Source organism: Aplidium turbinatum, chromosome 7, assembly GCF_918807975.1.
Source record: "Aplidium turbinatum chromosome 7, kaAplTurb1.1, whole genome shotgun sequence".
In the NCBI taxonomy this organism is placed as follows: Eukaryota; Metazoa; Chordata; class Ascidiacea; order Aplousobranchia; family Polyclinidae; genus Aplidium; species Aplidium turbinatum.
Genome location: NC_137478.1, coordinates 3,782,074 through 3,805,314, shown reverse-complemented (window position 1 = coordinate 3,805,314; position 23,241 = coordinate 3,782,074). Strand labels below are relative to the sequence as shown.

Sequence of the window (23,241 nt, the reverse complement as noted above, 5' to 3'; positions counted from 1 at the left end):
TTTAGATTAGTGGTTTTTAACATTTCAACACTGCCGGACCGGTAAAAATAGAAAATCCTTTTGCGAACCAGTAACCAAACTATCGAATGTACAATAGTTTAAGGAGAGATGCAGAAAGAGAGTAAAAAACTTGCGCAAAATTATGCTTTAATATTTTGCATAGCTTAGGCAAATATTTTAATATGCTGGAACCAAACTTGTTTTAAAGTTGCTTGTATTAAATACTTTAAAGCTTGAAATTTCATGTGCTGGTTTGTCCGCAACAGCAAGTCCCAAAAAATTAGGGAAGAGCACCAGAATTTAAATGATGTAGAAATTATTAGCAAAAAAAACAATGTAAATTTCAAAATTCAAACTTTTGCCTCATGTAACTTTAGTTAATTTTTATGTATTTTTGTCCAATATTCTGTCTTTTCACCTAAGACTTACACTTTGTATTTGACTGAATTTTTCCAATTAAAATCTATATTTTTGTAGAAAGTAGGGCTATAATGTTTGGTTTAAAATTGACATTAAGCTCCAAATCAATTTTTTATTGCCATATAATTTTATAGTATATCATATCATATCTTTGAAGATTTGTCTAGTCTTGTAGCCTATATATATATACTTATTACTTATTAGGGAAATTTTGAATAACCGTCCATAGTGTTTCTACCTTTTCATATAGAAGAGATGCTTGCCTTACAAAGGGCACATTTTACTTAATACTTCTATCTTTTTTTTTTCGGTTATTTTTGAGACACATAACCAAGGGCCCCCCCCCCCCCCCCCCACCTGGATCCGCTACTGTTTGTACAATCAGTTGGAACAAAACAACTGCTAGAAATAAGATTAAAATGAGCTTAGCCTCATAGGAGAATATTAGAAATGGCATAAAACTATTCCTACATAAGGGAAATACTGAAACAATAAAACAAAGAGTGATTCATTGAGCAAACTATACCATTACCAATGAACCTAACTTTTTGGTAGACCTGCATACTTGCACATAGTGAATGGATTTGTTTAATTTTAATGGTTTCAAATTTTTGTTTTGTTTTCAGCCTCAGTCAATGTTTTGTTGAATTTAATTTGTTTGGTTTATAGTCAAAGAAAAATCTTGAAAGCATTCTTTGGAAAGATCCCAAATCAAGGTAATGATTTATTTTATTTTCATTTAATTTCATGCTTCATTCATTGGTAGACAACATCAAATGTTGGACATCTGTGGAGATTTCACATTTTTTTTCTTTTACACACAAGCACAAGCCTTGTAGCTACCAAGGTGAACATACATATTACAGAATATTGAAAATTTTATTAACCATATTACAGAATATGTGTCAACCAGTACTATTTGTATTGTAATCGATTGTTTGTGGAACAAAACAATTACATGTTATAGCTAAGACAAGATTTTATTTAAAGCAGAATATTTTTTTAGGCTTTTGTTGTCTCATCTCAATATGTCAACCAAAAACATTATTGTAAGATACAATAATCACATGTACAGACTGTGACTATGAGGTTTTTGTTTCATACACCTTCAAGTTGTCCCTATTCGTTAATTTTTCAACTGAGCTTTTCCTGCAACAAGCTTCTTTCTTATATTTGAGCTAAGTATAGCTCAGCCTTTTAAACTGTATTAATACGTATCGGTTGACTCATGTAAGTGAGCGGGTGTTTGAGCTGCCAACTCAACACGACCTTTTCTGTGATTTAACGTTTAACTACATCATAAAAGCGAAATTTTAGCTGCAATTCAATTTAATGAAACAGGAAGTTACCATCATGCTCTATGCTTCTCATTGGCGTGGTGCCAGCACATATCGTTACTTCTTGTATGTGCAAATTAGTAACATCAATATTGTAGGGTTAGTTTATTCCAGATATTATTTATTATTAGCGAAATGCACTTTTGTATATGTACCAGTAAGACTAACTAGTCCACTTTCCATAAGAGCAGTTTATTGAGACAAACAAAACTTATGTTTAGATGAGACAAAATTACATTTTAACTATGTATTTGTGTTCATTTAGTCAGATCTATCTATATTGGAGATAATAAGAAGCACAAAGTAAAAAAAAAGTTGATTTAAAGGCTTTTAAGACTTGTTAGAAAAACCTTTTTCATATTTTCCGTTTGCCAAGTGAGCTAAGATTAGATGCATTCAACTGATGCTGTGCTAATTATTAAGATACTTTATATAGCAATGATTTAAGTCTGTGAAAATGGAAAACGCTGGCTTTCTGAAACCTTTTTGCTACCATAATGTTCCTGTAACCAAGATAAGCTCATCATTTGTGATATCAGAAGATGTCATTATGTTTTAAGCAACCTATTACAAAGCTGAGAGTTGGTGATTGTTCGTTCTAATGTCTAGTGAGGGCTTTCACAATGGTCATGGCTTGTTTTTCTGTTGATTTAAGCCCTGAAAGTCTAAGCTCTGAAAGCAGCAAAGTTACACTCACAAAGTTTAATTTAAAGTTCATGCAGATTCTCCATCACACATAGAACTTTTTTTAATTTTCTTTAAAACATGAAACTGATTGAAACTTGTTGCTCTATTTGACTGAGTATTTAATTATTTCAACATATTTTAATGATTTGCGTTTTATTTGTTTTTATTACGTAAATTGTATAGATAAATCACGAAGTCTTTACGTGCTGAACATCCCACCTACATAGTTGATAACTCTTCAAGTCCGGTCAATTCTCCTCAACATAGAACTGGTGGTACAAGCACAATGCAGGTGAAACCACTCATCTATAATCGTTTTTAGCTTTAAATGATAAACTAAATATGGCAGATGACTGAAAACCTAGTTTATTGCATAAAAGAAATTTTGTCATTTTGTAGTGAAGCAAGATTTGTCATAAACAGGCTAATATATTATTAGGAGCATTCAACAAGATAGACTAACTTACTGAAAACCAAATATCTGTTTGTAACTAGCAAAGAACATGATTTATGCCACAAGGCCGTCTTTCACAGTAACACAAAATCGAACTAAAATTAACATTCAAAAAGTGTTTTTATTCTAATTATACATTTCATCTTTTTACTCAAACAAGCCTCGTCGGAAATTAGTTTAGTAATAAACAACTTATATATATTTAACAGAATTAATGATATAAAATACACATTATATTTATTGAAGCTACCTCACCAAACCTCAGAGAGTTGTTTACATTTAAATTAGAAATAAACTAAGTGACCTTAAAAGTAAAGTATTACAATATTACTAATACACTCTTAAATGTAAAGTAAAATGTGTGGAATGCCTTCTTTTTATAAATTTAACTTTAGAGTTACTTTTAAATGGTGTGTATTAGTGATGCAAGCCGCGCCGCGTACGTGGCCGCTTTTGACTTTTTCGCCGCGTGCCGCGCCGCGCCGCGTGGAAGGTTGAAATGACAACGCCGCGCCGCTTGCCGCGTAAACTTTTAAGAAATTAATTTTTCGTAAACGTAAACTTTCAAGAAATTAAACTTTCGTAAACGTAAACTTTCAACTTTTCAAGAATCAGCTATGAAACTTCAAATTTAAATTGGAAACACGGATCAGTTATTTTTCCCTTCGGAAACCCTAAGATGGAAAGCTTTGCAAATGCAAATTGCAAATGGCTTGCAGTTGACAGGGTTTTAGGGCTTGCTTGTCAGGGAAGCTGTACGAATGTTTTTGGTTAGTAGCCTAGCTGATAAGCTCAGTTACCAGGCTATAGGCCTAGCGCAACTACCGCATTATTTACTATATCAGTTAGCCCAGTGAGTTCAGGCTATAAGTTTTACTCTTGTGTGTGTAGTTCATATAGCCACTGGCATTATAATTGCATTATTGCTTACAAAAAGTGTTCAAAAGTCCTGATACTGGATCCAGGAACATTCTATTTGTCTTAGTTTGTATTATGTCTTAGAACTTAGATGCATTGCTGATAAGAGAATATGATCTGGTTAGCCTGGCCAATTAGTGCACAACTGTATTGGTACTAGGTTACCAGTTATATGCCATGGATGCTTTTTCCTACAATTGACTTTCTAAACAATAACTCGTTAAAATATTTTTTTTTAATTTTGTAATTTGCGGTGTGCGGTGCGGTGCAGTGTCAAAGTTCCAGATAAATTGCGGTGTGCGGTGCGGTGCGCGGATAGATGAGTCAGTTGCGATGCGGTGTGCGGATAAAAATTTTGGGTTCGCTGCATCTCTAGTGTGTATGTTTATACTCTTTTTTTGCATGTATAGTATTGCACCCCCTATGCAACAAATATAACGTGGGTGTGGTTTTGGGTAGAATTAGATTAAGTTAATAAATTTTGGGAAGTCAAAATATCTGTCACTTTTATATCAATAGTTTATTTAATTGCATTTATTAAAAGTCTTTGAATTAGTTATGGAGTTTCATTTGTGTTGTTACAAAACTACGACCTGACTTTCAGGGAAAATGTGCAGAAATTGAATTTTTTTTTGTTGGGCAGGCAATCAAGTGTGTGGTTGTTGGAGATGGTGCTGTGGGTAAGACCTGCCTGCTCATAAGTTACACAACCAATGCTTTTCCTGGCGAGTACATTCCCACTGTGTTCGACAATTACTCGGCCAACGTCATGGTCGATGGACGGCCGGTCAACTTGGGTTTATGGGATACAGCCGGTCAAGAAGATTATGATAGGTAGGCTAATGAAGGGATTCCTTCCCTTTCCATAGTGACACACAAACAACATTTCAAATGCGTATACTAGTCATTGTCAAATCTTATATTTCTAAAGTGAGCCAGATGGTTTGCATGAGGTTCGTTAACTGTTTGTGTTTCATGAGCAGCATATTTGTGGCTGTCAACAATGTATCTAGGCGGTGTACATGTCCAACCAGCGACATTTAATGCATTTATTTCCTGTTTTCATAGCCACCTTTACCTGCTTTCACTGCTTATGCATTAAAATGTCCTCTTAAAAGGCATTGTGACGTCATAATTTTCTTGAATAATCTGTCATAATTATAAACAACCTATCACAGCTGCGCCTACCAAATGCAAAAGCAAGACGACGGTTGATATTTAACGCTTCGTAATTGCCATGTCGATTGTCGGAGAAAGCTAACTAAAGGTTTAGTTAGGTAAAGAACGGTTTGTAAGTGTTACCCGTCCAGCAAATCGCTCATTTTTTTCACCTATTAGACAGATGTTTAAACAATGTAAAAAGGGTTGATTTGCTGCCTTAGTAGTGCCCCGCGTTTTCATCACCTGTGTCAATCCATGACACATGATGTGTTTGCCAACATAATTGAACACGAAAAAATAGATGTTTGTAGAGGAAAAACTGACATCGGACTGGCCTTTTGGGATTACAACATTTAAAGTTGGCCCCTTCAAAATGAGATACTAAAGTTTATAATATAAAGCAATGCGCGCCACCACAAAGCCAGCAATATTCTGGCTTTTTTAGAATGCGTTATCGTCTGCAGACGATGTAACAACGTACTGTTAAGAGGACGGATTTTTCTGACTAGGAGGCTAGTAGTGCGGTGGAACTTTGTTCACTGATAGCTTTCTTACAGATTATACAATCCTATAAATTCTGAATTACTGTGAAAAATGTGCGTTTGGTATGGTCTTGCTTTTTTTTCTGTTTGGACACCAGTTCAATCAATTTCTGCATGAAATACCATTTGAATGATTGTTTCATAGCATTTCTACTTTCCACGCTTTTTGTTGCAACCATTTTGATGGAGATGACAGTTTGGCGGTTTCTGTAGATTTGAAATGAACGTGAGCGCAAGATTGCGTCAATGTTGACGTCAATCGTGCCAACGCAACCAATACGAGTGGTGGAGGAAAAGGCGGCGATAGATAAAGGAGGCGTAATCAAGATGTTAACTCGATGAAACTAATAGATAATGAGAGGACCCAATCATGTCCCAATAAACTAATAACATCTCAGCCAGTTTGCTTTGTTCACTTTTATCCCACCATTTCGTCTGCCACCAACCAAGATATTCTTTTTGCCAATTTTAAATCTTGCGTTGCTTTTTTGTGTTAAGATCTTTTTATTTTAACATGTCTCGTAGCCAATGCAGCGTACCAGACAGCAGGTACAGGATGCAAACGCCTTGTTGGTCATACCCATTACCCTAGTGTTGATTGTTGAACAGTGGTTACTTTTTGATTATTATTAGCAGTGGATTATTTTTCTATTATTATGTTGCCAAGTTAAATGTGCGCTTTGTCTATTAACAAACTATATTTTGATGTCTGCTGGGTTGAATACATATTCCAAGGGTTGTTCCAACTCGTCCTTAATGAAAAGTTTGTTCCAGCACTTATGGGTACCAAGGTCTAGTGGTGTTATGCGCATGTTAATCATTTAAATCCATGTTTCCAACATGTAGCATGTTGTTTCTCCCTGTTTTATAATTATGTAATTTAGATCAGGCAACTTACCCAGCCTGCAAGCGGTGTCTTTTAACGTCGTTGCAACATTACTAGATGTTGCAACGATATAAAAATGGAGCCTTTGCTGGCGATGTAACGCTTTCCGAACACAAACTACCTCGGTCTGTTGGCGTAAATAAATGCTATAGCCATTGAACTACGGCGTTAGAACGCTTTTCATCTAGCCGACGATTTGGTTATGTTTGTAATATAGTAATTTCGAACCGAACGAATCGAAGTTACGGTATATGGAATTATTATATTTGTTTATTTTCATCCAGCTTTTCAGCAAATTGCTTGGAGTCAACGCATCTGCGTTGACTTGAGATGCTGAGTATCTGTCTTCAACTAGTTTGATCCCAAAACTGCATTAAGATTGACAGTCTGGGAGAATGGGATATTCTATTGGTTTTAAAATCACTCTGTATTTATCAAACTCATTTGATGAAATAACTCACAGGCAATAACACTTCCACATCAAGCGGAAACTTTGCTCTGCTAACTACCCAGATTGCAAAACCCATCATTTTTACATATTTTCGACGTCTGCAGACGTTGAATCAATGTATGTAACTATAAAGGATTTTGCTGTCTGTAAAAAAAAACTGCCAAGATACTTTCCCAATCAATCATTTGAAATCCGGTTCGTTCATTGCAGACTTCGTCCCCTCTCTTATCCACAAACGGATGTTTTCCTGATCTGCTTCTCCCTCGTGTCCCCCGCCTCATACGAGAACGTGCGAGCTAAGTGGTTTCCCGAAGTATCGCACCACTGCCCCAACACCCCAGTCATTTTGGTCGGGACTAAGCTGGATTTGAGAGATGACCAGGTGCACGATTAGAAGGCTTATATTTTTAAAAGTTAATAATAACGCAAGTTGACTGGCGCAGCTAACAAAATCAGTCTATTTTTGCATTGTATCAACGTCTGTAGACGTTTAAATCAATATGAAAACACTGGTTTTGTGGTTGATTAAGAGTTGTGGGATCTTTTGTGAACTGTGTTTACACACACCGGTTAAAACCGAAATCCGTAAGATGTCGTGTCAGAGTTCTCCTTAGTTGTGAAACGCTGGACAGCTGACATGTAGATAGATCTATCTCAGGATAAGCACCGTTTTCTTTTGTCGCAAGTAGTTGCCATTGTGCAGTATCTGTCACTGATGATAACGCGTTGGTCTCACCCTTGTGTGGCATAATGCAAACAGTTTCATTCCAGTTAGTAAACCATCCTACCGGAATGCTCAGTTACAGTAACTACGTTAACGCTGAAATGAAAATGTTGCCCCTTGTGTGCCCTTTAGAAAGTTCTGTAAACGTACTGACTATTAATCGACTAGCTTTCTCTTCCTGCTTTGTTAAAAGTAAGTTAAAAAGTATTGCAAGTTAAAAGTAAATCTTTTTCTCATTACACGCCGAATTTATCTCCCTGCATAATTCCCCAGACAGCAGAATCTGTATTTTTTTGCTGTAAAATGACGGAGTTTGCGTTTGGAGTTTTCTATCTGAGTCTTTCGCTTTCTCACGGCACACAATACTCCAAGGTTACATGTTATGCTATTGGGTGTGAGTACTCTCGAAATTCAGGGTTTAAACTTTACAGGGTGTGCCATACAACGCCAGATAACCCCCTCGACAGTGCGTGCAGTTAATGTCTGTGTGCCACTGCGTGGAAAATAGGAAGACTGTATAAATCAAACGAGGCAATGTTGAGAGTAGACTATTACCTCCGTCCCTCGCGCCTGTCTTGATGTGCAAAGTTCGATGCAGTTTTTGAAAACGAGGAAGTGGTTAATTTGATGCAAATACGGTATGTTAAAAATACGTTTGCCAACATCAAAACAACTTAAATAGCGACGAAACTCATTGAACACATGACAAGGAAGCAGCGACTTGGTGACTGCAGGCACTGGTAACATATTGACATAAAAACGTTTTTTTTTTTATGGGTGAAAACTGGAGCTTGGCTGACTCTTAACCTGAAAATCAAATATATTTTCATTGTAAAAAAAATGGCTAATTTTTCTGCCTAGAATGTGGGCTGATCTTTTTAACAAAATAGTTTTTTTGTGACGAATTAAAATTTGGTTTGCAATTAATTTCTAATTTTGTACTGAGAACTTCTGTAAAAGCCGTTATTTTGAATCACTCCATTGTTACAACTAAAAGAGATGGAAGCATTGCGCAATGCAAAGCTTGTTTTCTTTAAGCCAGTTTTTGAAAGTATTTCCGCATTGGTGAACTCTGTTGTAACTTGTAACCACCGGGCAGTGCAGTCCATTAACAGTTTAAAAAAGATCAAATGATCTACAGAACCTATATCAAGTTATCAAATGATCTACAGACCTATATCAAGTTATCTTGTTGTGTGTCGCAATTTGGAATGTTAAATTCTCTTTACCACAACTTTATAACAGGCATGGGCAATTGGGCATAGCAATTAGCAAAATCTTCAGTAGGTCAGTTTAAGAATGTCCTTTACTAATTAGTAGGCCATCTTGAAAATAAGTCGAGATTTGTAGAATTCGGACTAGCAGCGGATATATCAACAAAACAACGGGAGATAGTCGGCTGATCATATTTCAAGAATTTAGTTTGCACTTCCTCTTGTGTATTGAAGGAAAGCTGTAGAATTGTTCTTGTTATTTATCTGAGCTGAAACCGGTCGCTTTGTGCAGCATCAAGACCAGTGTACGACAGTACATGTGTTATGGGCCTAATACGATATAAAGATTATAGTGTTATCGTTGACAGCCAAACTGTCTTGCACCTAGATTTGTAAGCGGACCTCATATTTTAAAACCGATCCCAACTTCAAAGCAGTACCTAGTCCAAGAGGGGGCGATCGCCCCCCTAAAACACAGCAAAGTATCCTTATTGGCGTTACATTTGCAAGATCGGATTGATGTAAACCTACACATCATTCTGTTTTGTTGAAATCGTCCCCCCTCCCCTAAAGCTACTTGCTGTATCTGCCCTTGCCTCAACCCTCAATACGTACAAAAGTTGTATTTTTTGAGTGAATCAAATTAGCAACTGTAGCACTACATGAAACCAAGGCGCCCAGACAACAAAATCCGTCATTTTTACATGGATTCAACGTCTGCAGACGTTGAATCAATGTAAAAATGACGGATTTTGTTGTCTGGGTGTGCTATGCTTGGTCTAACGTTAACGTTTTCAAAAAACACCCAAGTGTAATATTGCCATGCATAGGGCAAACGTTGTACTCGAAACTTCATACAATCGACTTTATAAAACCAATTCATTAGAAAGAGCTGTTTCCATAGGAAAAGCGAAACTGAAAAACACTAAAAGATATCGTGGCGTGCGTTGGTTTTGCAGCGATGATCAACGGAGTATTAGGCTAAACCCGATTTGGTTTCCATTTCTGGTTTCATCATTTCAAAGGCTCAAAGTATCGCTTTGGAATGGGGTTGAACTCATGTACTTGAGACGATGCAGTGTTGTATGAAATGTAATTTCATGGAATTTGTTAACGTTGGCACGATCAACCCAGTGACGCTTTGTTGTTGTTTTATTTTTTATTAGGAAACTATTTCAAAGCTGAAGGAAAAGAAGTTAGCCCCAATTACCTATCCTTCCGGGCTGCAGATGGCGAAGGAAATACGATCTGTCAAGTATCTAGAATGTTCCGCCCTCACCCAGAAAGGCCTCAAGACCGTCTTTGATGAAGCGATTCGAGCAGTTTTGTGCCCAGAGAAGCCTAAAAAGCAAAAGAAGAACTGCGATGTTTTGTAGGCCAGTCGAATCTTTGTCGGCCAATCTTAGGCAAAACAACCATTAGGAAGGTTTTTGGAAATTTTAATAGATATGTTTTGTGTAACTTAAACTACAGTCTATTTTTAATCATGATTTTTTCCCCTCTTGCAAAATTTCTCGTTTTTTTAATTGATTCAAAGTTGATGTTCTTTCAGTGCAAAGTGCCGTTTTTTCTGTTCTTTTTGCTTCTGCCCAAGGTTTTCACAAAGACACATGAAATGAAGTACTTCGGAATGTGCCGCATTCCTCACAAGAAGAATGGTGATAATTATTCTTCTAGCAGGATGCACGGTAAATTAAATTTACCACAAGATAGGCTGTTTGCCACGTTTCGCTAGCCCCATATGACTGAATTCTTCATATACACAGAACAGGCCATACCTTAATCCGCAGAGTAGCTTTTGAAATGATTTGGCATGCGAAGAGCAGCTCTTTGTCGGTGACCGGTGGTCAATGTGCGAAGGCAAAGTATAATAATTATTATGAAATTGACTAAATATCTACTTCTACTCATCATCATAATCCATCGTCGGTTTGTTCCCCACTAGTGGGGGTGGCCGATTGTTTCCGGCTGAAATTAGTTATTTTGTCAGCGAGGTTGGGAGCCGGTTGCGATCTCGCAAGCTATTGCAACGCTTAGTTGTTTCACATTGTCGTCTTTTTCAATCGTGTTGAAAAGCAGACGTTTTTGGAATGAAATCATGTTGTTTGTCTATTGTGAAACACCAGATACGTTGTTTTAATGTTGTGGCTGTAATGTTGTTGTTTTTCCAAGACACGTTTCTAGACAGCAAATTAGTCATTTTTACATTGATTCAACGTCTGCAGACGCTGAATCACTAAAAAACGACAGAATTGTTGTTTGGGTCGGAACTTTTTGCTTGGTACCATGCTCCAACTTACCCGGTACCTTAGCAAACGATCTCGTGTACGTATGTCATCATGGCAGAGCAGTACGAGCTTGCAATTGTATCACAGACTGGCTATATGGCCTCCATAAACCAATACGTTCGCTCTATTTAAAGCTGAAAATAAATTTCTCAGAGCAATCACAGATAACTGCTCATATTTTAACACCATCCAGACAGCAAAAATCGTCATTTTTGCGTTAATGCAACGTCTATAGACGTTAAATCAATGTCGAAATGACGGATTTTTATATCTGGGAAGCCCATACGTTTCATCAGTTCTTCATAAAATCGCAAATGCCGCTTCTGATCTCACCTTGAACAGAGCCAGCTAGTTGTGTGGTTGTTGTGCAGTGCTCGGAACTCCCTAAACATTTTTGTGTCGACAAGTTTGTGAACCTGATTGTGGAAATTAATATTTGCTTGCAAAGCAGAACACCGGTTGTCTGCCGGAGCTTTTCCTGATGAGCCACACACTTCTCGGTCTGAAGCAACAACTAAATTATGTTTTGTAGAATTAGAGAAATTGGTCAGTGGTAAAATCTGAAGAAGTACATAGAATATTTGCAACCATCGCATTTCCAATTTCGAGCTAAGTCCAGCAACTTGAATGGTTGCATGACAATTTGTAAAGCCGTTCAGCTTTGTGTCAAGCTCAGTTTGTATCTTCGAAGTTGCTAAGTTTGGCTCGAATGTTTCATGTAGTCTCTGCTTTGTTATGTTGTTTTTTTCTGTCTGACAACGTTGAATCAATGTATCAAATGATGATTTTATTCCTTAAAATGAGACGTCTATTGACATTTTCTGTTCCTTCACGTATTTTGTATTTATCCTACAGAGAAAATTTGTAATTTTTACACTAGCAAACATTTTAAGCACCTTGCGTCATGCTGAATAGCCAATGCTAAAAGACACATTAATTACTCCAGTGATTTAGTGAAGAAAATAAAAAATTTACCAAACCGTTTTTGACGAAGTTTTTGCTTTATTGAAGTCACCTATGCAGATTTTGCAGGGCACGTTGTTTAGTGGAAGTGAACGAGAGAATGTTCACAAACGGAAAAAGTTTTTTTGATTTTTTTTTTATAAGTAAGGTTGATTCTGTCAGTTTCAGATAGACTGCGAACGAATAAGTTCAAAACCGAGCTTACATCTCACCGTGCGCTCTTGCACAGTTTACATCAAAGTTTGGTTAGGGTTAGGATTCCAGTGAAATATCCTGTTTTTAACTGTCATTTGGAGTTATACGCTAGCGGACGATATACTGTAGTTCACAAGGTCTTGACAAGTTTGGTTGTTTTAAAGAAACTTAAAGGATTAAAACGAGTAAGTGGGCAGCAAGGTACGCCATGTTAGTCCAACCAAGCCCACTTACTTTCGCACCGCTTATTTCTTACTAATTGATGACGTTGTGAGAATCATAGGCCTACCTGTCACTTCGAACTACTGAAATTGAAAGTGGTTACATCCCGAAAGATAGCCTACATTATCCCAAATTGTTTATATGAGATAAACTTGTCAACCCAACCAAATATCGAAAAAGAACAAACTGGCGGATATCGGAATACCCCTGAGACAGCTGAAGTTTTTTCGGAGTTTGATTCTTTATTCTCGGACTGACAAAACCTTTGATATGTTATTCCTGGCAGTTCGCATAGATAGCCTACTTGTAAGAGCTTTTGGCGCAGGGCGGGTAGCCGAGATTGAAGTGTCCAATAGTTGTTGTCTGTGAGCTATTCCATCCACTAGTGCCGTTGAATTGTGACTGGAGATTACTCCTGTAATACGTTGCTCAAGTGCATACCCCTAGAGCCAAACCGGCGCCGCATGATCTTGAGTCGGGCGTTTAACCACTGATATTAACGATGGTGACTCTTCAAGAAGCTCTACAAAAAACTCCAGCTTTCTGCAGCGATTTTGCACCGCTGTGCCATCCGTAGGGTAGGCTATTGTCGGAGACCGATGTACACTGAAACTCACCTCTAAATATTGTCTAAAACTCTTTCTTAAATTACCTCTTTAGAGCTTCTCGGTCTGAAGTTCTTTGCCACTCGAGAGAGGCTCGATTTACTTTTAGAGGCTAGGCCTACATGTGAAGAAATGGGTCTTTGGTCGTTATTCAAGACATTCAAACCACTCAGCCGGTTCATGGCAGATCAATTACTGTAAAAATACTAAGCTATCTGATAAAAGAAAGCGTCTTTCATTATTTTGACCAAAAATAATGAAATCACTTTTATATTCTTTATTCAGTAACTATCATTAAATTTTCAAGGAAGGGGAGGATGAGGTAAGTTGAGCCACTTTTTACTTAAACGCTTCTACTAAGAAAACCGCTTGGTTTACAATAAAAGTGAAAGTGACAGCATAATGGTTGATGTTTGGCCTTAAATATATTTTTTTTTCATAACTCATAAGAATATTGAAAAAAACACGTTTCATATATTAGGCCTATGTTATTTTGGCTCAACTTACCTACCCCACGTGGCAAGTTGAGCCGGGGTGTGAGGCAAGTTGAGCTACTCGTTTAAGTTTAATAACAAAAGCTGTAGCGATGGTAGCCTACATGTAAATTGTTATGCAATACATGTGCTCACGAAATTATTGCCCAGCTATTTGTCCCCATATTGTAACATAGGTTGTGATGCAGTCGTGACGTCATCATTGCGATGCACTGTCACGCTTGAGCGACAATCTTTCATTATTTTTTCTCTAATCTACTAACTAGTGTTTTCGCTACTTGTTGAGAAGGTGGTTCGACCTTTTACGATGTGCGAATCTATCGGACGGACGTTTGTTTGTTTTATTATCTTTATCCTGCATTGCGAGAAAGCGGACTTGAGCGCTATGCATCGGTGTACGCCTTCCGACGTACACCTGACCCACGCTGCAGCAGACGGCAATGTCTGTTTCCGGTTGTCTACTCTACTTATGACTTAAATTTGGTACTACCCATTACTCGAAATCGATCACTGCAGCCGACGGCAATTATCGTAAAGTTTCTTGCCCAGAGAAACAACAGCAGTGCGGGTGGCTGGAGTCGAACATGCAGGCTCTCGACTGCGAGCCCAACGCGCTAACCACTCGGCCACTGCTGCCGAGTATTAGAGTGTGTAGTGACTATTCGACATCACAATTGAACCCGTCTCTTGTTGACAATTATCTTCACTCAACACCAGGGCCTCTGAGAGAAATTTTCACTAGGGGTACGAAGAGTCATTCCGGGCCCCCTCTCACTCTGGGCCCCCTTTATCTGTAACAAAACGCATGATGTTTGCTTAGACATATTGCACACCATACAAGTACAACACGTAGCAAAGTTAAAGAAACTGTAGTAGTAGAAGTCTACGTCGGAGAAGATAAAAAAGTAGCGAAAATACTTGAGAAGCATCGCGGACAATTGGTGTAATAAACGCACAAGTTAAGGTCATCATCACCGGATGATATGGTTGAAGCTAGTCCTGCGTGAGTTTCACAAACAAAAACACTAGTACTGATGGGTGGCAGCCACAAAAAATTGAATGAGCTGCATTGCATACATGCAATGCAGTATCAGTAGCTTAATGACAAAAAAAAGAAAAGACAAGCAGAAAATTAAAATTGTAACGAATAAAATCATTCACCCCCATCCAAGTAAGTTGAGATTGCAAAGAGATAAGATACTAAATTCTACCACATTACAAAGTAAGTTATTATTGTATGTACCGGTAACTAATATTGATAAAGAAAATTACAGTAGCTTAATTACGGTTAGAAAGCAACGTAATATTTTGCATGTCTTGATAAAGCGTTAGAAAGTTAATGAGGGAATTGGGATGGAATGATGGAAGATTGTCTTCCATCCCATCATCAAGATCTTTCATTCGTTTCCATCCTTGACGTTTTCCATCTTCCATCCCTAAATCTGTCTCCCATTCCATCTTCCATCCCATACCCTGGATGGTGCTGTTGAGAGGTGTCGGTTGTACAGCTTTAATGTAAATTTTCAAATTCATTTATTTGTTTGTCTTAAATGTAGCCTATAATTATTCCTGATGAGGACACCATGTGGTGTTGTAAACGTTGGATTTATTGGTTTTTTCTTGCTTTTTTGTTTGTGTTTAATAAAAAACTTTAAATCCGTTAACGTTACTGAGTGTTATATGTAGGCTAGGCTATCTGGAACAACAAGTCAAGCACTCTAATTTGGTACAACAAGTCAAGCACTCCAAGGCTCAAATTTGTTTTTTGTTTTATTTAATTTTCTTTATCCTGCATTGCGGGAAAGCGGACTTGAGCGCTATGCATCGGTGTACGCCTTCCGACATACACCTGACCCACGCTGCAGCCGACGGCAATGTCTGTTTCCGGTTGTCTACTCTACTTATGACTTAAATTTTGGTACTACCCATTACTCGAAATCGATCACTGGGTAGAGGCAATTATCGTAAAGTTTCTTGCCCAGAGAAACAACAGCAGTGCGGGTGGCTGGAGTCGAACATGCAGGCTCTCGACTGCGAGCCCAACGCGCTAACCACTCGGCCATTGCTGCCGACTGGTTAGCGCGTTAGCTGGTTAAAATATGACCAATAACCTTTCTTCATTAACTTTTGCATTCACCACATGCCTAGCAGAGGTGAACGAAGTCACTTATTTTTCACTCCGGCTGCGCTCCTGCTCCAAAAGTATTTTCTCCGGCTTCTACTCCGAAATTCATTTTGAAGTTAAATAAGCGTGAAACTACCTTTTTCGAAAAGTGTTTAAAAAACACAAAAAAGCCCAAAAATACCCGGGCTTTTAAAAAAAAACACCTAGAGGGTTGGGTTTTTAAAAAAAGCCCGGGTTTTTCTCAACCCTGCTTTTGCTACACTATGCCCCCCCCCCCCCCGAGCAGGAAAATAACTACCTTTTATGATTTAATTTAGGGTGTTTATAGCAAAACATTTTTGCACGTGAAGCATGAAATTACCACTTTGGGCACCGCAATGCATTCAATTACCTTTCCCGGCCCATTTTCTACATTACGAGCCCCCAGGACTAAAGAATAACAACTTTTATGCTTGAACTTAGTTGTGTAGGATGGTTTTAACCGAACATTTTTGCGCGTAAACTATAAAATCACAATTTCGGGCTCCCCAACAATCACAGTCCTGGGCCCTCAAGGGTACGCCATACCCTCCGTACCCCCCTCTCATAGGCCTTGCTCATCACATGTGGAACTTGAGTCGAAAGTTAGGAAGAAGACAGGTTGGGTGGCAGTTAATACATAGCTGCTACCAGGAAGAAACAACGACATGTGAAAGGATAAATTTATTTTGTTGTGACTGTTCGACTGTGAAATTGCGCAGTTTCCAGCCTACAAATCCGCTACTTTTTTGTTGATTAAACGTCAACAGACGTTGAATCAATGTAGAACTAGCAGATTGTGTTAACTGAGCTGCAGAACAGAAAATAAAACGATAAATTAATATAGCACAATACTGATTAAATAAACCTCCGAATGTAAATTTGCTAAATCAATTTCCTTTGTCTGTCAGATCTTAACTGATTCAATATACCACTGATCAAAAGAGCATGGAAACAGGAATTTCTGCTGACGGCGGAAAGTTCCTCCAGGTTGTCGGGTGAGAAAGCTTCTTTACGACATCCTCTTTAAGAAAAGCACACTCATTGTCTGCTTTCAAGATAAAGGACAACTTTTCCTCGGACTTTTCAGGCACTTTTCTCAAAAACTTGGCCTCAATTTCTCCATCTTCATTGAAGTATTCGATTAGACCAATGCAATGCACAGGTTGGGTTTCCCTTGCTTGTTGCTAGCAGGCTTCAGGTTGCAAATAAGTTCAAACTTCAATAGACTAAAGGACAAATTATTTTTCCAGAGAGTTAGACTAAAGAGTGAAATAAACTTTATTAGCTATTACACCATCATTCCATCCCATTTAATGACTATCCCATTCCATCCCATTTAATGACTACATACACCATCATTTAACACTGGCAGCTGAAGTGAGGTAAGTTGAGCCGGTGGCTCAATAACTTACCTATAGGCTACATCACTGGCTCAATACCTCAAGGCCGCCACTAAAAGTTAAACTGAAATTTCTTCAGACATACATGAGCTAGCAACCTCACTTAAAGTTCAAAATCACTAAAAACTGTTTTTCTGTCTTTCTATAAGACAAAGACCTAGAATCTTTACACAACAGCTCCATATAAAATAAACGGTCAGGTAGGTGGCAGTAGCAAGTTGATGCGATTTTTATATTTCGAGTTACGGGGGGTGGCTTCAGATTCCACTGGCTCAACTTAACTCACCTTCCCCCATAAAACTAACAAAAAAATTAAAGAAGCTTCTTTTTGCTATGACTAAATTTTATGAACTTTTGGTACATTCAGATTATCTTGATGTTAAACAAGACGCAGATTGGAGTTTTTAGGGCAACACTGTTATTAACTACATCAGTTCCGTGTTCTTCGCTTGTAACAAGATGTCACTGATGTCTTTAAGATTAAAACATATTCTACTGCTCTACATAATAACGTTCTGGTTTATTTATTGTCGCTCTACAACTGCTAAGGTCTTTCAGCGACAGGGTTCATGTATAGTAGGCTATGCATAACTTAGCTTTATGTCAGGTTTACAATGTCATTTCGTTATTATCCCACTTTTCCTCACCACGTAATGCAAGAAAAAACATAATCGGTCCCGTTTTTAAACTCTACGGTTTGATCCGACTTGAATCGATCTCAGATCTACCAGCATCAGAGCCGAAGGCAGTGGCGTAAACACTAAACAGGCGTGTCCATACTTTTGGATCTAAAATCGGGATAACTTTAAGCACCCTTAAACCTTTCCAAGAGGCCGAGAAACTTGAAGAAACGACCGCATATTGTTTTAGTGCTTTTTTCTTAGAGGTGTCTTGATTTGGGGTGTGAAGATCTTTGGTACCGGGCCCAAATTGTCTTCTCAACGGCCCAAGCAGAAGGCGATAACCACTCGGCCACTGAGCTGGTAACTGCTTTACATGGAAGGTATATTGCCAAAGCCTGTACTCCAAGAACGTCGTTTTTAGCGATGAATTGTCGCACTGAAAGATACCGAGTAAATTAAGTTTTTAAAGCTACAGCAAGGCAAGCATTGAAACAAGTTCTTTGTTCCAACATAATTTCAGTGTTATTAGATGCAAAAACAACGCAAACGGCATGTTTGTTAATGTGGAACAACGATGACGAACGCAATTGTTTTTCAGCAAGAAAAATTCCTCATAATTTCATTGATTCATTGTCTGTATACGTTAAATCAACAAAAACTGTGATTCTGCTTGTTGAGTGACATAAATCAAGAGAAAAATTTTGCAACTTCCGACCTCAATTATTGCGCAAAGCAAATAATACAAAAACGATTTGAAATCTTCATCAGTAGGCTATATCTTACGTCATAAATAACTTAACAAACGGGCAATCAAGCTAATGGACAGAGGAGATCAAAATTGCACGAGGGACCGTGTGAAATATTACAACAGAATATCCTAATTTTACAAACATGGTTATGTAATATATGACCTTAAAATTTACAATTCCGATGCTTTAATTAGGTTATTAAAAGATCTTTCTTTTTTGTATGAGGTCGTAGGCTTCACTAGCATAGGCCTATATTGCAGATATTTTAAGGTGTTCACTGAACAATGAACACCCGTTAAAACCTAGGCTATCATTTGGATCCATTCTGACTGATTTTTGACTCTTACTTGAGCATGGAAAGATAATAAACTTTTCCAGCATTGACACCCTAGTCAGAAAATGATTTAAATTTTATAACACCGTTGCAGAAATAAATTAGAATTAATTTCAAACCACTTTTCCTTATTTAAGGCTTTTCCATAAAGCAAAATAATGTCGGAGAAACATGTCGTGTTGAGGCAAATGAAGCCTTCGGCCCGACGGCACACGATGATGATGATGATAATATTTTTCCTTTATCCCAACTCTTCTTCGTAAGAATTGCATATCATAACCAACAAGCAGAATAATAAAAGGTGCGAGGATAGCAGAAGTAGGTGATGGTGATGTTTTACAAGCAATCGCCTCAGTTTCCTAATCACGTGACCTACTTTCATCTGTATAAAATAAAGATAAATCATCAGCTGGTTGGTATAGCCATAAAGTTGCTTTCAGCAACGCAAGCCTGTGGAAAAGCCTAAGGATTTTTGATATCTATTTGAAGCTTTTATATTGTGATATTTTCCTTAATTTGGAAAGTCAGGAAAAGTTTGTCTCTTATTCTTATAAAGGAGTAACATTTCTAGAAGCAGCAAATTGGCTAAAAAAGGACAGTGCTAAAAGACCTTATGATATTCAATTGGTCTTTATTGAAAAGAACCACTGTAATTAAAAATTAAGCAATAAGCAAACTTGATGATACAATACAAGTAGCTAGTTGGTCAATGTGTTTTGTTAATTAGATTTGACAGTGAACGTTTGTGTCGTTTCTATGCAAGCGATTAATTATTATCATAATCTCACGAGCTGTGACCCTGGGCGTGAACGTCGCTATGATAGCATCTGGACTGGAAGCAAAACGCAGCCGTGTAAGATGAGGCCTGAAAAGGATTGGCATATTGGCAGTTTTAACGCAAAATTAGAAAAATTTGCGTTTGTTATACCTGTGGCAGGCTATTTTGAGCTTGGCATTTTGACATATTTTTGGCGTTTTTTAAAAAAATTTTAACATTCAAAATACCGTAGTTAAAAAAACTCTGTTTTATCAATTTGCAGTAGCTTATTTACAAAACATTCAGTTTGAAAATGCAACTTTTTTGAAATCTTGTTGATGATTTTGCATTTTGGGCTAATTTTGTTTCAACAACATAATGATTGCCATAGCATAAGGTATTGCGACAATTCCACATTTTAACCTAAGAATTCGTTAATGCACGCTGATTAAAAGCTGCCAATGTGGCAATCCTTTCAGGTCTCATCTTGCACTGCATCGTTTGGCTCCCAGTCTAGATGCTATTTAGCAACATCCACGCCCTGGGCCATCTCGCTTCTGTCATAAAGGAGAATCTGTCAGGCTATTGATTGAGGTGATCGCCCCCCTGGTCATCCTCCTAAGACACAGAAAAGCAACTATTTACGGTGTATTTGCAAGGTCGGATTAATGTAGGCTACGCCCAGTGCCGGTCTTTGGGGTGTGCAAACCGTGCGATCGCACAGGGCCCGCAAATTAGGGGGCCCGCAATTTACTTAGAAAATGCAGAAAACATAGAGACTCGATCAGCTTTATTTCCGAAAAATACCAAAGAAAACATGATCTTATCCTTTTGATATGCCACCGGACAGCACCATTTTACAGGAATATTCATACCCAAATGTTTGTTGAACATGCTCTCAAAATGCACCAAATTCAAAGTAATTTTTCAAAAATTTCTGCGGGAGGCCCCCAGACCCCCTCCCTCTGGGGGTCTCGCCCGCCGGCCGTTAACCCCCCTCCCCTTTCAAAATACCTAGCTACGCTACTGAATTCGATGATTTGGATAATTGTCATTGGGGCCGCAAAGCATATTCCACAAAGGACCCGAAATACCCTAAGACCGGCACTGGCTACACCTACACATTATTCATCATCACCGTCATCATATTCTAGAAAAAAAAGACTTGGTTTACTTTGAAATCTGACTCTAACCAGCAAGGTTCACATTTCAATTCAATGGTTAGATTCTACTAACTTTTTCTTCATGCATCTTTAAGGTTAAAGAAGAAAGGTTTGACGATGAATGGATTTTGTATTTATAATCTCCTGAATATAATTACATTCCTTCTGTCTGTTCAATCCATCTTGACAGTTTCAATTTCTTCTGGTGAGCATTTTGTTATTATGTCGGAAGCATGATGTAACACATTTCTGTTGAAAACTACCATGACCCTTATGCAGTGTTGCCCTGTGCTCAACGTGTGCAACTTTAAATCTAGTTGAAGCTCAAGACTTTAATTTTATCTTTAAATGCGGTTAACCTCTACTTGAATCATAAAAAAAACGTAGGCTACTGATAGCCAAATGTACGTAGCCTACTTGTGCGGCAAAAGCTTTGCGATAGATTTGATTTATTAATTTATTACGATACTTTTTGCAACTAAATAAGTTTTATCGTAAGAGGGGGGAGGGGAAGAGGTTTATCGGTCTTTTTTTCAAATTCAACTTTAGCCCTGGTTTTAGAATACTACAGAGGAATCTAAGACCTCTGAAAATTTTTTTGAAATTTCCGTCCAACCCCACCCCCACTCTGAAGATTACTTTTTGCTGTTACTTGCCTATAATATTCTATGGAGGTCACTTTTTGTTTATGGCATTTAAAGTTTTAATTTTATTTGCTACTGTATTAAAACACATAAAATATGTTGCAAGACTGCCGCAAACATTTTACTGATTTTGGTTTTATCGTAAGACACGAAAAGTGGTCATTTCAATTTGTGCGCATGACTACGCGCATGCGCAAAAGCGTGAAATTAATGCAAACAGTTTGTATGAAGCTGGTTGTATTTGAGCCGCCGTAAATAGACCAAAACCTATCCCTAAAAACTACTTTTCAAAAAAACAAAGTTGTTATTAGCTTGTTTTGTTATGATAACTGATTTAACTGATAAAACGTTTTTGGCTTTTGTCTGCAAAATTTACTCTACATTTTTGATTTAAGCCTCATTCTGAGATTCTTCGCTAATTTCTTTAATCTATTGTCTATTTTATCTGCTGGTTTCAGTTCATTCACGTAAATTGACTTGCCTTTGATATGCTTCTGCTGCAACAACCAATCAAAAACCTCACGCTGACAACTGCTGTTCAAGATGCTTCTCAATAACAAGTTGTTGTAATGAATGCTTGTCGACGCAAGGTGGTTGTTGAGAAAGCTCTATCAAAAGGACAGCAGCCAATGCGCTTATCCTGAAGAGAACTTTCAGAAGATCTTTCCTTAAATTCCTTTATAATACACGGCATTACACTCCAGGCAAGAAAAGGCAGCATTAATGACTGAAAAACTGTTTTTTCTTGAAACCTACCTTGTTCTTCCCAATTGTTTTTTGACCCATAAGCGAATGGAGAGCTTTAGGCCTGCCCTATATCTATAGCTCAGGCAGCCATGGACAGAGATGTACGTATACGCCGCAAATTCTACGCCGCAGACTTGCAGCGTAGACTTTTTGTTTACGCTAACGCTTGCGGCCACATTTTTTTTAGATAGCTTGCGCTTGAGGCTACGCCGTAAAGTTTTCGCTGTTTTCTAGCGCATAGCGTCAACGCATACTTTTTAATGTATTTTTTTTGCTACAACACGCCAATACCTTCCAGCGCTGCAGTTGAAAGAATGTTTTCAATGGGCAAAGACATATTGGAACCAAAATGCAGCAAAATGTCAGATGAACACTTTCAGATGCTTGTGTTACTTCGTGGAAATTCAAAATAAAACTTGTTTGTTTCGAGTGGTTTATAGTACCGTGTGAATGTTTGGCACCTAGCAAACAAAATGAGTTTACGCTAGTGTATGCGCTGACGCCGCCAACTTTTTTACAAGTCACGTTGACGCATACGGCGTATGGTTTTTCGAACGTTTGCGTTTACGCTGACGGCGTCAATATTTTTCGTATGCGCGTACATCACTGGCCATGGATATTGACTATCCTTGACCCTATAGCCATAGATGCACATTTGATTTGTTTCACAATGACAATTAAACGATTGCCATCACTATCTGTTTTAGCAATAGTAGCAACCATTACTAATTTACACACATTAGGTCTACTCGTGGACGCGAAATTTCCACAAACTCTTTTGTTACTTCGCAAAGAGTTTGTATTTATACTGTGTGAATGCAAATATTTTTCTTTGGCGTGTTTGGTTCAGTGGTTTCGTATTTTGCCTTATATTCGTGACATCGGTTCGACGCCCATCGAAGTCAATTTTTTTTTCTTTACATTAATTTTGCGGTGCACAAAGCTTTTCAAAAAAAGTAAGGTTAGGGTTAATGGGTTAGGGTTAATTCTTAGTCAATTCGGAAAATCTTACTTTTAAGTGACCAGAATCAATTTCTTTTCTCAAATTTTTTAAACTTGACTAGGCTAGGTGTGTCTCTAGGCTACGTTTTTGTAAGGTGCAATGTTTAGATTTGGA

The 23,241-nt window shown here is 37.9% G+C and overlaps 1 protein-coding gene across 1 annotated transcript; it reads left to right on the top strand.

The window, feature by feature from the left end:
• The first annotated feature begins 1,044 nt into the window (after nt 1-1,044).
• On the top strand, nt 1,045-12,066 carry LOC145774812 (ras-related C3 botulinum toxin substrate 2). Its single transcript, XM_082586127.1, has 5 exons — nt 1,045-1,136; nt 2,628-2,736; nt 4,460-4,650; nt 7,067-7,238; nt 9,961-12,066. Exons 2-5 carry the CDS (start codon nt 2,731-2,733, stop codon nt 10,168-10,170), a joined length of 579 nt encoding a protein of 192 aa, XP_082442253.1. The 5' UTR covers nt 1,045-1,136; nt 2,628-2,730; the 3' UTR covers nt 10,171-12,066.
• The last annotated feature ends 11,175 nt before the right edge of the window (nt 12,067-23,241 follow it).

What these genes read in the sequence shown, in the direction of transcription:
- LOC145774812 (XM_082586127.1), top strand. An exon ending in GGTCAAGAAGATTATGATAG is followed by an intron (nt 4,651 to 7,066) that starts GTAGGCTAATGA and finishes CGTTCATTGCAG; the next exon opens with ACTTCGTCCCCTCTCTTATC. An exon ending in TGGATTTGAGAGATGACCAG is followed by an intron (nt 7,239 to 9,960) that starts GTGCACGATTAG and finishes ATTTTTTATTAG; the next exon opens with GAAACTATTTCAAAGCTGAA.